Source organism: Nicotiana attenuata, unplaced genomic scaffold (assembly GCF_001879085.1).
Source record: "Nicotiana attenuata strain UT unplaced genomic scaffold, NIATTr2, whole genome shotgun sequence".
Lineage (NCBI taxonomy): Eukaryota > Viridiplantae > Streptophyta > Magnoliopsida > Solanales > Solanaceae > Nicotiana > Nicotiana attenuata.
In genome coordinates, this window is record NW_017670988.1 from 317,196 (window position 1) to 332,568 (window position 15,373).

At 37.4% G+C, this 15,373-nt stretch overlaps 1 protein-coding gene across 1 annotated transcript; it reads right to left on the reverse strand.

The window, feature by feature from the left end:
- Positions 1-102: 102 nt before the first annotated feature.
- Positions 103-13,241, reverse strand: LOC109245044. The gene is made up of 5 exons (XM_019412227.1): positions 13,067-13,241; positions 12,912-12,961; positions 12,335-12,440; positions 12,184-12,242; positions 103-439 (listed from the first exon to the last, which is right to left on the reverse strand). Exons 1-5 carry the CDS (start codon positions 13,166-13,168, stop codon positions 388-390), a joined length of 369 nt encoding a protein of 122 aa, XP_019267772.1. The 5' UTR covers positions 13,169-13,241; the 3' UTR covers positions 103-387.
- Positions 13,242-15,373: the final 2,132 nt, after the last annotated feature.

Below are 15,373 nucleotides of genomic sequence, written 5' to 3' on the forward strand. Positions count from 1 at the left end.
AGCATTATTTGAAGAGTTTAAGCACTGACATGTATAAGTTTTTCAAACCATCAGGTTAGATGCAACGTGTAACTCTTGATAGCAAACTCGGTACAGTAACATGGAAAATAGAGCATAACTTGCTATAACCGGTTGAATTGAAATAAATTTGTAAGAATATTGCCCCCACTGTCAAGATCAGAGGAATTTACAAGCAACCATAGTTGTTCCAGAACACCCCAAGGGAAAGAAATGGAAAACAAAACCTTAATCTCTGAAAGTTGTACTTTGTTACAGATTAGTACAAATCAATGAGCATCCACACGATAGACACAATACATACAACAGGAAGTTGTTAATGGGAAAAGATGCAGGAGTACACAGGCCACGCTAGCAGATTTTGCCAGTTCACCACTCGAAGGAACCTTTAATATCATCCAAGCTCTGCCCAAGGGAATGCCTGCCAAAAGAGAAGGAATAAGTGCAAACTAGAGATTCAGATTGCATCCAAAAACCAAAGGGTAAACAAAGGTGAAAGGAGCTCATTTTTTAGCTTTGAAACAAATTCAATGAGAAGGTATATGCCAGAATGAGAAAGGTTGCAGAAAGTAAGACTCAAAGTGAATTCCATTACCATGCTGTGTATATGAACATTATCCGGACATCATATGTTCTAGCTTTTGTTTCAACACAAAAATAAACAAGAGGGGTAGGGAGTAGAAGAAAAAGGGTTTAAAGAGAATTATTTCCAGTGGCTAGTTTCATCTGCTTGTAACCAGTTCAGACACAAGAGTGAGCACTCGGTAAAAGCTCATGGTAAAAGTACTATTATACAAGCTTTAAATCTGCCCTACTGACAGTACTCTGAGAAGAAATGTGAAAACCTAGTAAGACTGTTGTAACTAGTAATTAAGAGGGAAGTAAAATTTATTTCTACTGAACTGATTGCAACATTTTCAAGTGGAAGTCTATCTGAAAGTTTTGCATCAGCTTAACTGACATATGAGATCAACTCCACATAAAACACTTTAGTTGATCATAGCATCACCATTTTGATGAGGCGTTCATGGGGAAAACAGAAAGCTTCAGTGGATATATCGGCTATTTATTCAGAAAGGCATTGGGTCCTTGATTAACAAGATGTTTTCAAGAGCTAAGATGTTTTCAAGAGCTTCTAAAAGCTTTTCATGCTGGTTCACTCAATTGCGGTAAGGTAGGTTTGCTGGTGCATGTAGGAACCAAGCAAAAAACATAAACATGATTGATGGGCACAAGTCAGCAATATCTCAATCTGAGAGTGAGTTATAAGGAAAACACACGCACGATCACACACATATTAATAATGTAACAAGCAAGGTTTGATGCTCTCATGAAAATGGTGGAAATTGCAAAACAGTTTAAACAATCCAAACCGCCCACCCCACCCTAGAGTAGATTCTTATAAGAGATTAACACCTACGTATCTAAATTCAGATGGTGAAACCATTATAAATGTACAGATAATTACCATGGTCTGAAAAATTATCCTCTAATCCGTATTTAAGCTTGAATGCAGATTGTTACCAATCTTTGGGATGTCTAAATCCTAATTGGTCAGTCAACAAAAATAAAATATTTCAAAAATTACTCAAAGTAATCCACTTTCTGCATAAATTATCGAAAAGAACCAAAGTATTCATCAGAAAAAAGAATTTTAATCTCACTCAACAAATTTATAGGAACCTCTGGCGCAATCCCCTAGGTACAAAATATTTCTGTTTTCACAGAAATTTTATCATCTTAGGCCTGAGGATCTTAGATTACTTTTTACTCCTATATACGTTTGTTAAAAAGTTGATAGCAACCAATTGTAACTTAATCTACTTAAGTTATGCAGCTCTCTGAAAGGTTATATAGTGATGTACTTTCAATGTTTTGTACCTCTCAAGCACAAAGAAGAGAAAAAAGCAAAAGCACCTCGCTAAAATTTTTCACAAAACTAGCAAAAGCGTGCTTCAAACACACGTGAGAAGAATGTAAGATGAAAAGAACCTTACCCACTCGTTCTTCAGTCCCGCAACATTGCAAGAAGCGTTGAATAAAGGAAGAACAGTGAAATAAAAAGTAAATCACATTTTTGAAGCAAAAGCTTGGAAAAACTGATCACCTATGTTTATTTTCAGCAAATTGCGCCATTCAAATAGACCTTACAATGAGTAAAATTGATAAGGTTAAGCAAAACTAATCCTAGTTAAACTAGAATAAGAATAAGGCTAAGAAAACCTATCTTAATTAAAATAGGAAAAATAATTCTACTAGGAATGGGCTACCAACTAATAATCCTAGTTTGATTAGAACTATAAATATAATCCTCCTAAAACAAGAATTAAGAAATCCTAATATTTAAGGAAAAAAATCCTAATCTTGAATGGATTCTTGGACCTCTTCAATTTCTTGAGATTCTTGGCCCCCAATTGAACCGAGGCTAATTAGTATAAGCACTTTAAAATCGTGGCCCGATTCTCCAAATTCATTGACACCTTCAAGAGCCCAATAAGCCTCCATTGTTGAGAAAACATGGCCTCCATATGTTCATCATTCTCTCCTAGTTGAAAAGGACTCGCCCTCGAGTCATCAGAATAGTAGGGAGCAAGTTTTGCTACATTGAAGATAGGTGATATTTCAAAGTTATTGGGAAGCTCCAAGCGATAAGCATCATCACCAATCTTTTGCAGTACCTTAAAAGGTCCATCAGCTCGCTTCTGTAATTTCGAAAACTTGCGATCGGGAAATCTCTCCTTGCTCAAATGAACCCAAAGCATGTCGCCTTCCTTGAACACCACATGAAACCTACGTGTATCAGCCTTTTTTTTATATTTATCATTTTGCTTCTCAATATGTGCCCGAACTTTCTCATGTAGTTTCTTGAGTTTCTTCACTCGATCAACAGCATCTCCACTAAAAGAATGAGCAACTAGAAAAGGGGAAAGATCAAATGGTCCAAGAGGATTCTTACCACAGACAACTTCGAATGGACTCTTTCCCGTAGTGCGGTTGGTTGACTTGTTAAAGGCAAACTCAGCAGTAGGAAGTACCGATTCCCACTCTTTGAGATTTTCTTTATTAACTCACGAAGCAAAGCACCTAAACTTCGATCGACAACTTCGGCTTGCCCATCAGTTTGGGGATGATGAGAAGTGCTAGGCAGTGTTTTTGAGAGCGAGAAGCGCAAAAAAGCGACAAGGGCTCGCCTCGCTTCAAAAGCGAAGCGCCAATTCGAACTTTGGGACATTTTTAAATCCCTAATAAGATATAAAAAAAATAAATAATCAAATAAACTGAAAATATAACATATATATATATATATATATATATATATATATATATATATATATATATATATATATATATATAATAATTATCTTTATAATGATGCAAGTGAAGATATTATCCTTAATTAAAAGTTCACTNTATATATATATAATAATTAATTTTATAAACTGAAAAAACATATAAAATTAATCAATAAACTGAGAATATAACATAGTATATGATAATTAATTTTATAAACTAGAATACACATTAAAAAAATCAAATAAACTAAAATATAACATATATATATAAAATAATTAATTTTATGCACTAAAATACATATTAAAATTAATAAATAAGAAGAATAAAAGGGGGGGAAAAAAACCAGTGCCTGTCCTAGCTGTGCAGACGACTGGACGAGAAAAACTGAAAACGAGAAGAGAAAAGGAGAAGAAGAAGAAAAATAAAAGAAGAAAAATTACCTGGAGGCTGGAACCCTAGCTAGTTGCTGCTGCTAACGTTGGGAAGAAGAGAAAGAATGGTCTTTTCACTTTGGGTCTGTTTTGTATAATAAAAACAAAGGTCCAAACTTTTTTTTTTAAATGACCCCTCTGAACAGAAGCGCTCGCTTCTGCGCTTCTCGCTTCTGGGTTGCTTCGCGCTTTCTCGGCTGAAGCGATCGCTTCTGCTGATCGTGTCGCCTCAGTTAGGAAAAAGCGATAGCTTCTCGCTTCGCCTCGCTTCTCGCTTAAAGCGACGAAGCGCTTGCTTTTCAAAACATTGGTGCTAGGTGTTAGCTTAGTACCAAGTTTAGCCCATAAAGTCCTCCATATTTATGCATCTCTTTTTAAAAATAGCTTGTGAAGTCATGGGCTTCCCTTACACTTTCTGGACACTTGGTTTTGTTGTAGATGATTGTGGCTTTGTAGAGCTCAAACTAGCACTCCCATGGTTGAAAGTGTTCGGCTTTTTTATGGTAGTTAATGAAAATGTGGCTTTGGCTTCCTTCTGTTGTGTCCCTACGACCTTGGCTAGTTTGACAACATCTCCAAAGGTCCAACAGGGCTGCAATTGTATCACATTAGCAATAGGCTAATTTAATCTAGCCAAATATCGAGCAATTAGGCAGGCTGGATTTTCTTTAATGTCACTCTTGAGCCTAAGATATTCAAATTCTCTTGTGTACTCATCCACAGATAAAGTTACTTGTCTAAAAGAATGAAACTTCAAGTAAGAATCTTCTTCATATGTCTCTTGCAAGAATTGTTTGCCCAATTCTCATTTCATTCTCTCCCAAGTGCGAATTCGTGTTATTCCTTCAAGCCTCGCTCTTTTTTTTGAGGTTTTCCCACCATAGCAATGCATAACCTCTAAGCTTTATAGCAACAAGCTTGACTTTCTTCTCATCAGAATATTCTTTATCATCAAAAACACGCTCAATAGTTATAAGCCAATCAATGAATTCATCGCCTTGAGATATGCCATCACACTCCGCAATTTCAAGCTTAATATCACGTTGATACCTCTCTCACGATTATTATTGCGTGGCCTTCTCTGAAATCTCCTTCTATCATGTTGATACTGAACTTCATCAGAGTCATACTGAGTATTCCGAATCTGAGTTTTTATCATAGTAAGCATGGCACTTAGGTATTCTCATGCCTTGGTCAACTATAGCTTCTTCTGCTTGATCAAAATGTCCTATTCTGCGCGGTTGAATTGGTAGATCTCGAAGTGAAAGACGTCGCAGTAGCACTGGTATGTTGTGTCTTGGTGGTGGTGGAGGTTGTAGGTGTTGTGGCAGATTTGGTGGCTGATTTTGAATCGCCAAATCTTCAACAATCAAGTCAGATTCTGCATTGATTTCCTTCGGTCATTTAGTTGCACTTTAAAGCCATCTAGTGCACTTTAATTTCTTCATTGTCTCGTTCAAGGGTTGTAGTTCTTAATCTTTCGATCTTAAATAGTTCATCAAGTGAAGAGGATCTCGAGCTTGTTATTTTCTTGTCTAGCAACATGATGAACAAGATAGAAATTCATAATTCGGACCTGGAACCTGTGTTCTGATACCAATTGATGTACTTTCAAGGTTTAGCACATCTCAAGCACAAAGAAGAGAAAAAAAACAAAAGCAACTCGCTAAAGTTTTTTACCAAACTAGCAGAAGCGTTCTTCAAACTTACGTGAGAAGAATGTAAGATGAAAAGAACCTTACCCACTCGTTCTTCAGTCCCGCAAGATTGCAAGAAGCGTTGAATAAAGGAAGAACAGTGAAATTAAACGTAAATCACGTTTTTGAAGCAAGAGCTTAGAAATACTAATCACGAATGTTTATTTTCAGTATATTGAGCCCTTTAAATAGACTTTACAATGAGTAAAATTGATAAGGTTAAGGAAAATTAATCCTAATTAAACTAGAATAAGAATAAGTCCAAGAAAACCTATCCCAACTAAGCCCCCAGGGCCTAGCTCAAGTGGCAAAGGGTGGTGGATTTGTGTCTTGGGTCACAGGTTCAAGCCCCCACACCATGCAAAGCAAAGCCTGGTATTTAAGTGGAGAAGGGTAGAGGGGCGGGCCCATTATCCACCGAGTTTCGAAGGCTGCGGTTGGTCCAAAGGATCGGCCCGACGGATTTCTCGGTCATAAAAAAAACCCTATCCCAACTAAAATAAGAAAAAGAATTCTACTAAGAATGGGCTACCAATAAATAATCCTAGTTTGACTAGAACTATAAATATAATCCTACTAAAACAAGAATTAAGAAATCCTAACCTTTAAGGAAAAAACTATGTTGCCCGGACTCTCCGAAAATATCGATGGGTGCGTGTCGGATCCTCCAAAAATAGTGTATTTTTTGAGGGTCCAACACGGGTACGGCAGCTGTTTTGGAGAGTCCGAGCAACATAGGGAAAAAATCATAATCTTGAATAGAGTGATGGATAGAAATATTAGCAGGGAAGTACAAAAAGGGATAATGAAGCATTATGAGTGACATGTGATACATGGATGGCAACGGTAGAATGTTACAAACTCTGTAGTCAAATGAAGAAAGAGACGAGAGGTGATGGGCCTAAAGACAACAAAATAGTATAGGCCATACAGTCACATCCTCATTTCGAGAAATAAGTTCGCGACTCTAACGTGATTAACCGAAGGAGAAGTTAGACCCCAGAGTAATAGAAATCAGTATGGACTGGTGAACAAGATAAACTAAACATGAATTAGGAACTGAGTGATTTGATAATAGTCAGCATCATGAGAATTTCAGATTGCATTCCGGCAATAATAGAATGGACAACAGAAGAAGATCCATGATGAATTCAGAGAATGGTCATTCAGGGAGACGCTTCCCTAAAGCAAGCAGTATGAGCAAAGTTAAGCTTAAGGGACTGTATGTGCCAGTTACACTAAGTGTCACCATCGCGAGTGAGGAATTTTGTTATCCTTGGTACAGAAGGATTACCGCAAGGCGAGTAAGAGTCATTGATGATGTGAAAGGATGCCAAAAATGAAGAGGAAAAACATCTATAGGCAGGTCGTCATAGCTCCAAGTATTAGTACTCCCCTAAAGGGAGAAATATGGAATGATAAAGGAAGAATGCGATAAAAATGAGAAAAGTATGAGATTGTAACTATCCAGATGTTACAGATATGCTATGATTCCAGAACGTTATGTAAGCACGACGTCAAAAAAAAAGGAAGTAAGGGTTCCTGTCCGGGATGTTATTGATAGATAAGGAGCCAGTACGTGAGGTAAGTTAAGACAAGGAAATAACCCAAGAAAGATAGCGGATATGGATATGAGAATGGGCCGACAAGTAGTTAGTAGTTGATTCAGGAAGAGCCTAGTCATGACTAGACAAGAAGTTACAGACAAATCAGCAGATCATGCAAGATAAATGTAGTAAACCCCAACATGGAGAACTCAGCCTCGCAGTAATGTCATTATAATACTTGAGATACATTCAAATAGGAGTCGGGGTAGTTAAAGGTACCGTAGGAGTGTTACAGGGATAAAAGAAAGTGCCACTGGGAAGGCAGTCAAAATATCAGTTCAGGAGCAACCCTACAAGCACAAGGGCATGGAGGTAAGCAACTATGGATGATTATAGGCAAGGAAGGACATCAAAAGGTCCGTAATAATCTCACAACTTTACAAGAGTCAAGGGTTCTCCCTAAGTACTACAACGAAAGACTAGCTAAGGAAATAAGGAAGAAGGCTTCAACCTAAGCACAACGACCTAAAGAGGAAATGGTCATGTAACAACAGTCTCACAACAACATTGTAAGCATTCCAAAGGAAAGGGGCACCTACCGTGGCCAATGAACGGGAAGTAAAATTAAAAGTAATGTTGAGATCATATGAGTTGCATGAAAACTCTGGCATGCGTGGGAACTAAGATAAGCTAAGTATGCACGCAACAAGAGGGCAGAAAGGCCAGGAAAAGTAATAGCTCACGTTAAAGAAAGCTAAGGAGGAACAAAAGGAATTATTCGATCAATGATCCTGAGTTAATTACGTTATGAACACACTTAAGAGTTTGGAGTTTTATACATGCAGCATATACAGCCGTAGAAGATTCTGGTATACGTTAAAAGAAAGAATTGAGTCCAGGTCATAGACGAAGGATTGAATTGTTAAAGGATTGCATCATGAATATTCCTCAACACCCATGAAAGGCTAAACAGAATAACTAATATCATGAACCGCAGATCGGGAGATAACTTAAGCCTACACAAAGGCCGACTAGAAGAAGGAGGAAACTAAATAGTTACATCCACGAAGTAAATCAGGAATCCGATTATTGACCCAGATGTTATAGGAATCATGATTGAGAACATAGCAGAATCACTCTTAATATCAGAGGTGCAAGAGAGATAGCACAACAACCATATTCTATAACGGCTCTACGATAAAGCCAGTTAGAAAATACCAGCCTCATAAAAATTCAGTATGGAGCTCCCACCGATGCTATAGGCACCAGAGGTGCAAGTATTATAATAGAGTTTCAAATGGTGGATGTGATTTATACCTATGTGGGAGGGAGGTTATGAAAGAGATAGAAGAATGTGAGGTGATATTTTAAAGTAAGTAAGGTAAAAAGTGAACAACGTACGAAATACTCAAGTATAGAAGGATGAGAGTGGTCCATACTTTAGGTAAAAGACTGGGAGCACTGGGATTCAGTATCCAGAAATGATAGCAGCATCGTCAGTGGCGTACCTTCCAGCCTATGATTTCTAAGTACCGAAAGGTCTAATAAGAGAGTAAAAGAAGAGTTAGAGACGATGCGATGTCTCGCTTGATGTTCCAGAAAAGCATAACAAGAACCGATCGCAAGCTGAAGTATGATAGAACGACAAGGTTTTAGAAAGACAAGAGTAAGGATAGAAAAAGGCAAGTGAGAAGGTGACAAAAAATGGATAAGTCCTCGGGATTAAGCCCACGAAAACGAAGGAGCTGATGGTTCCTCTAAGTTATAGAAAGCTCAATATAGCCTAAATGAACTCAAAGGAGTCTAAGACTAGTAGCATTTAGAAGAGATGGAATGCTGCCCTGATAATAGCATGAGGGTGAAATTGTGACAAATAAATGATGATGTTTAAGCCTTCGATTGAGTAATGACTTGAAGAGGATTTCATGAATTGTACAGGATTAAAACACCCACATAAGGTGAATCACATTGGGATGTTATGAAATACAGTTATGGAAATTATTCCAGATGTTCCTCGATGCAACGTGAGCCCGAGTGATTACGTAAGAGATTTCAAGTTATTAGTAATAGGCTGTAGACCAATATTGAGGTGAATTAAAAGCAGGTGGATAAAGTTCCAACGTATGAGCGGAGAAGGATTACATCCTTTAGATGAACAGTAATAAGGAAGCATTAAAGGACTTAGATTTATACATATAGGATAAGCACGAGAGTAACCTGGAGTTCGGTAGCAGACCTCAGTAATGATAAATCAAAATAAGAGTTATGGCATAGTATGATCTACCTAGATGCAGTAAAGCCATACGGATGGATAAACGGATCTATGAAATAAGGTATAACAATATTCGCAAGTTCAACAAAGTACCGAGCGAAGGACTTCAGTATATCTACAGATGCCTAGAGGGACATTTTACCAAGATTTGTATATGTTTGCAAAGTAAGGCCTAGGGATGGCTAGAAGCTGGGGCAAAAATGAGAGAAGAGTCACATAGGCACACTCACAAAGTCTTTGTCATACAGGCTGCATGAAAGAAGGAAGCAACAGTTACGAGATTGGAAGGATTCCGGCCACAAGTCGTGGCGTGAGAAAGAGGCCTAAAGGGGGAATGCCCTGACCTTTGAATTTATTCATAGAACAATTGCTTAAATGGCAAGGAGTTATGAAGATGATAAGAGCATCAGTCAACATTCAAGGACGAATGTTCCAAATGGGGGAATGATGTTACGCCCCGCAATATTACGTCGAGATTACGCCTTGCAGTGTTACATTACAATGATTGTACGCTTTGCAGTAATATATTACGACGATGTTACACCCTGTAGTATTATACATGGAATTGTCGTAAGGTAATTGACCTCAGTTCAAGGACAAGATTATTTGGAGATTATAAGTAGTGTACTATTTCAAACAAGTGATAAGTAAATTTGTGAAAGTGAGAGCGGGAGCAAATCAAAGAAAATGAATTTCGTCGAAATTTTGATATTTTTGGGTAAAATACGGCCCGGGCTAAAAAACCCTGTATTTATGGGCTAGTGTCATATAAGGTACCACATGACCATGATAGTAAATTGTAAAAGATGTGTTAAAAGTGAGTAGTACTTTAAGTAATTTGACATAATCCTCAATTATGTGAATTATTGGATAATTGGAGAATTAACTAGTTAATTAATAATTAGTGGTTGATTAATTAAAGTCTTTAGATAAGATTAATAATCCAAACGTGGCAGCCACATGGAGATACATATGATGACTCTTGCATTTAAGTGAAAGGTGTCACATTAGTACATAACAAGGTTTATATTCTTTAAAGCCTTCTGAACGTGCTAAGCATATATGTATTCACTTTAGCTCACTTTAGCATTCTTTAAAGCCTTCTGAAGGTGAGTTAATTCGTTTAAGAATTTGATTAATCTCTTTATTTTGTAAGCAAAAGTCTTTTTGTTTGCTAAGAAAAGTGAAATCTAGCTATTGCATTTTTTGAGTGTTTATAAAAAGATGGCAACTTGTGGTGGGATGCAGTCCATGATTTTGGGAAGTCCAGTAGTGTCAAATTTGTCAAAAAAGAATGGTGTGAATCAGTTCGTTCGAAGTTGTTTTATTCCACGCCCTCGGAGGAATTCTAGTCTTAGTGTTAAGTGTATGTCCGAGATTAGAAGATACAACATCACATTTCAGAGTTAGTGCATATGTGAGTTATAATGGTCGGAGATGTAACGTGAAATTTTGCGATTCTAACGGAGTACGGTGCAACCTTTTCCAAGAATATCATACGGAATTTTTCCCTACTCCAGGTATGTTAAGGCTAAGCCCTTATTTCATTTTGCATGATCTCGTCATTACATAAGTTTGATAACGAGGCATAAAGAAAAAATTCATGTCCCGGAATTTACGTATATTTTTCAAGTTTCGTAAGCTACAATATTCTCCTTATCGGGACTTCTTATTCAATTGAGCATTTTCTTCTTCAAGTCAAGAGAGCAGAGAGTTTATATATACAATATTACAGTATTTTCATTACCATCGAGCTATAATTGATGGGCAGGCCCCTCTGCCCCTATTGGGCAACCTCTGATCAGATGGTAAGTTATATACCGATCCTACTGTGGCCACTTTTTGGTTGCAGATGAGCACGATAAGGTGAGACGGTTTGTGGGTGGACTTAAACATTGTTATCATGGTCCTGTGGTTAGGGATGTGGGAGATGGCACATATTCAGAGGTAGTTGACACTGTTCTCCGTTATGAGTCCTCTTAGAAGAGGGACAGGGTCGAGCGAGAAAACAAAAAGGCTCGCAGTATAGGCGAGTTTAGTGGTGCTCCATCTGGGGGCAAGAGTGGTTATAATCGTGGGCAATTTACGCTTACTCAATTAGAGTCTGTGCTAAAGTCCTTCGGGAGTACGTTTCCGGTGAGACAAGATCAGCAACAGACGCGGAGAAGGATAACAATTTGTTTCAGTTCGGACAGTATCCGTGATGTTATACATGTGGTAGGAACCACAGTGGTCGCTGCTTTGGTATTGTGGGTGCTTGTTTTACTTGTGGTGAAAAAGGACATATCGCTAAATATTGTCCGAAGGGTAATTCTAGTACTAGTTAGGCTACAATACAGTCACAACGAACTGCTATAGTTACACAAACTCAGACTCAATCAGCTAAATGAAATTGCAGCTCAATCAAATTACTGGGAACGTGGTACAGAAATATACTGACCAACAATAAGCCCCAACACATTTCCCAATGCCAACTCTTAACCAGTAACCATGTATCCTAAAAGGTTCTCAGCAATTAGAAGTGTTATCAATCTTCATCATTCAATTTCTGCCATTTGCAGAGGTGGCCACCCTCAAAACTCATGTTGACCATGGATATCTATACATAAATAGAAGTCCTAGTTGTGATTATATCCTCCTCGACAAGCATATAAAGTTATTGTAACAACATTGCCACCTTTAACCTTTAAATAACCTTGGTGCACTAGGCAGTGGACAATTCTGCAGATTCCATCGCCAAATATGACAACCAGAAAAGAGAGATAGAAGGCGGAAGGTAACTACACAAGAGGAAAGAGTTGCATACACAAAATATCAAGGAGTTCTACTTTCTTTAACAACTCATAACTCTCAGATCAAACCTTCAAATTAACAAAGACAAAAGCAACTGTATATTTCATTAGATATAAGTATAGGCTTCTTACTTGTGCATGCAGTACTTGTATTCTTGACTCCTTACAGTATCCTTTTCCCCTTCCTCCAACTAATTCAAAATACACCAATACACATATTCAGCATTATGAACATACACATCTAAACAAGCTGGGAGAAGCATTACAAGTAAATTATTCTTACAGGATCACTCTTATAAACGCGCTCATAACAAATTGGTGACAAGCATTCTAGAGCACAATTCTCCTTGTCTACTGTTGTAGCCTTGCACTTCTGACCCCACAACCCACTATTTTCAAGACAAAATAAATACAAAAAAATTAGCCAAAAAATTTAACAACTCCTTCCATAAAGAAAATCATTTTTCTGGGTCCACCCCAATTACAAATAAGTTTTAAACCTTTTGGGTCTTAAACCCAATACACAAAATTCAGCATATTTGTTGGCCATCCCTCTTTCAGGACTAAATTTATAGTAGTAAGAATTAGCAAAAAGTTCAACAGTTTCTTTCATTAAGAAAAAATCTATTTCTAGGTCCATTACCAATTAAGAAAAAACTTTTAAGTTGTTTGGGTGTTGAAACCTAGAACACAAAATTCAACATATTTCGAGTTGCACGCAAGCTGGTCCCGACACCAACATCATAAAAACAAACTTTTTTCGGGGATCAATTGAAAATTAAGAAAAGTTTTAATCATGGTATGTCTTAAACAAAATAAGGAACACTTAACATATATTTGCGGGATAAACTTCAAAGTACCTTTCAATATCTGCATAGCATTGGAGTTTCTTCTCTCTGATCTCTCCATCCTGTATTTGTATTCAAGAACAGCCAAAAAATATCAAAATAATGATAAAGCAACATCAATAAAAAGAAAAAGATTTACAAAACCCAATACCCAAAAAAAAACTTACAGAGATTGGGCGACGTTTAGCAAGAACTGCAGGAGAAGATAGTAAAAGTGCTGAAAAAATTAACAGTAGGATAAATTTTTGCTTACTGTCTATGTAAGCCATAGCCAATGTGTCTGTGTTGTGATTTGTTTGTTTATTTGGTTACTGATTGCTCCACTATAAAATTGAGTTGGCATTAGAAGTTTAGAATTCGAAGGTTCTTGACAAATTGATTTTTTCCTTGAAAAATATCAAATTGACCCAGATATTCTTGAGTAATGTCATTTTGTCCCTCCACATAATTGAAATTTTCAGACTCACCCCTAGAAGAAACTCTTTTTTCTCTTTAGATAATTATATGATGAAGTTTGAAATAAATCCATCATGTATCCAAAAGGAAAAATATAAGTAGACGAACCAGATAGCCTCTTTGGCCAAGCTTTTTTTGGGCCAAAAGTATTTTTTTTTTTTTTTGCCAAAAGCACTTTTGGCCAAAAATTGAGGTGTTTGGCCAAGCTTTTGGAAGGAAAAAAAGTGCTTTTGAGGAGAAGCAGAAACAGTTTTTGAGAAGCAGAAAAAAGTAGCTTCTCTCCAAAAGCACCTTTCTGAGAAGCACTTTTGAGAAAAATACACTTAGAGGCAGTTTTCAAAAGCTTGGCCAAACACTAATTACTGCTCAAAAGTGCTTTTCAAATTAATTAGCCAAACACAAACTGCTTCTCACCAAAAGCACTTTTTTTAAAAGTACTTTTGAGAAAAGCACTTTTCAAAATAAGCTGATTTTAGAAGCTTGGCCAAACAGGCTATTATACGATCAACAGTATCGGTCGGCTAGAGAGCGGGGCTATTCTTCTTTTAGGGAGACAAAGTTGTCCCTTCTACTGACCGAGCCCTTAGTTTGGGGGCCTTCGTCAACATGTTACGAAGCTCCGATCTTCATTACTTGACTTAGGCCTCATTTGTATGCACTTAATGGAGGTCTGAATCTTAATCATTCGGATCTCAGACATTAAGTGCGTTTGTTTTTAAAGTCTGAATCTTAATTATTCAGATCTTAATCATTAAGTGTGTTTGTTTTTTTTACTTCACAACCTCTTAATGGGTCTGAATAGGTATGTATGATTAAGATCTATAACACAGACTTAATTTCATTAAGATGCTATCACATATTCATTATTAACTGCCGCCACCGCCTACCATTATCAACTGCCACCACTACCGCCATACTCAACCACCGCCGCTGCCATCTCCACCACCACCACACCACCATCATCCTCAATCATAGCCGCCACCATTATCGACTATCACCACCCACTATCCCCACCACTTCGACCACCATCATTCTCACCCACAATCAACACTCATCCACCTCAACTACCACAACTGACCACTCTATCACCCTCAACAACCACAGCCGGCACTGCCCATCATATAACCTACCACCACCCACCCACCACCTTCCTCGGTTAAAATAACTACTACCACCCACCCACCACCTTCCTCGGTCAAAACAACTACTACCACCCACCATTATTAACTATCACCACCAGCCACCACCATCCTCAAGACCTAAACCATAATCGCCACCACTACCAATCACTACTAGCTACTAGCATGAACCACCAGCATCAACCAAAACTACCACCAACCACCGCCTCTAGTCAGCATTCACCCGTTAGTCATCAACACAAACAACTATCATATTTTAAAAAACTATATATTTTATTGATAGAATATTAGATTAGTTAGTATTTCATTTGAATTTTATGTTTATTAATTTTCAAATAAAGATAAATTTTATACATTCAGATGTTAAAAATCAAACTGTCTTAATTATTTAGTATTCAGATCTTAATACACGTCTTAATATATTCAGATGTGTATTCAGATTCAGATGTCTTAATCTTAATACACATCTTGATATTCAGATGTGTATTCAGATTTAGACGTCTTAATCTTTAAAAAAACAAATGAGGCCTAAAAAAAGGCGAACATCGGGCTAGGGAAATGTCACGATACGGATTTCCTGCCCTCGAGAGTCGTGATGGCGCCTACTCGTGAAAGCTAGGAAAGCTAACTATTAAGGTTCTACACGTTAACAATCAACCCAAACAATTATAAATAGTAACTATATCTAAACAAATGAAAAGCGCGGAAGAGTTAAAATAAATCCAAGTACTCCAATACATGTCTACCCACGAATCTGGTGTCACAAATTCACGAACAACTAAGATTTTGTTCTCAGAATGAAAAGAGATAGTAGAAAAGCTAAACAGGGAAGGGGGACTTTAGGCTATGCGGACGCCAGCAGATCTACCTTGGTCTCCC

Coding starts and splice junctions, on each gene's coding strand:
- LOC109245044 (XM_019412227.1), bottom strand. CDS start 13,168: ATGGCTTACATAGACAGTAAGCAAAAATTTATCCTACTGTTAATTTTT. Junction 12,243..12,334: donor GCGTTTATAAGAGTGATCCT/GTAAGAATAATT, acceptor ATTTTGAATTAG/TTGGAGGAAGGGGAAAAGGA. Junction 440..12,183: donor TACAAGTACTGCATGCACAA/GTAAGAAGCCTA, acceptor CTCTTTTGGCAG/GCATTCCCTTGGGCAGAGCT.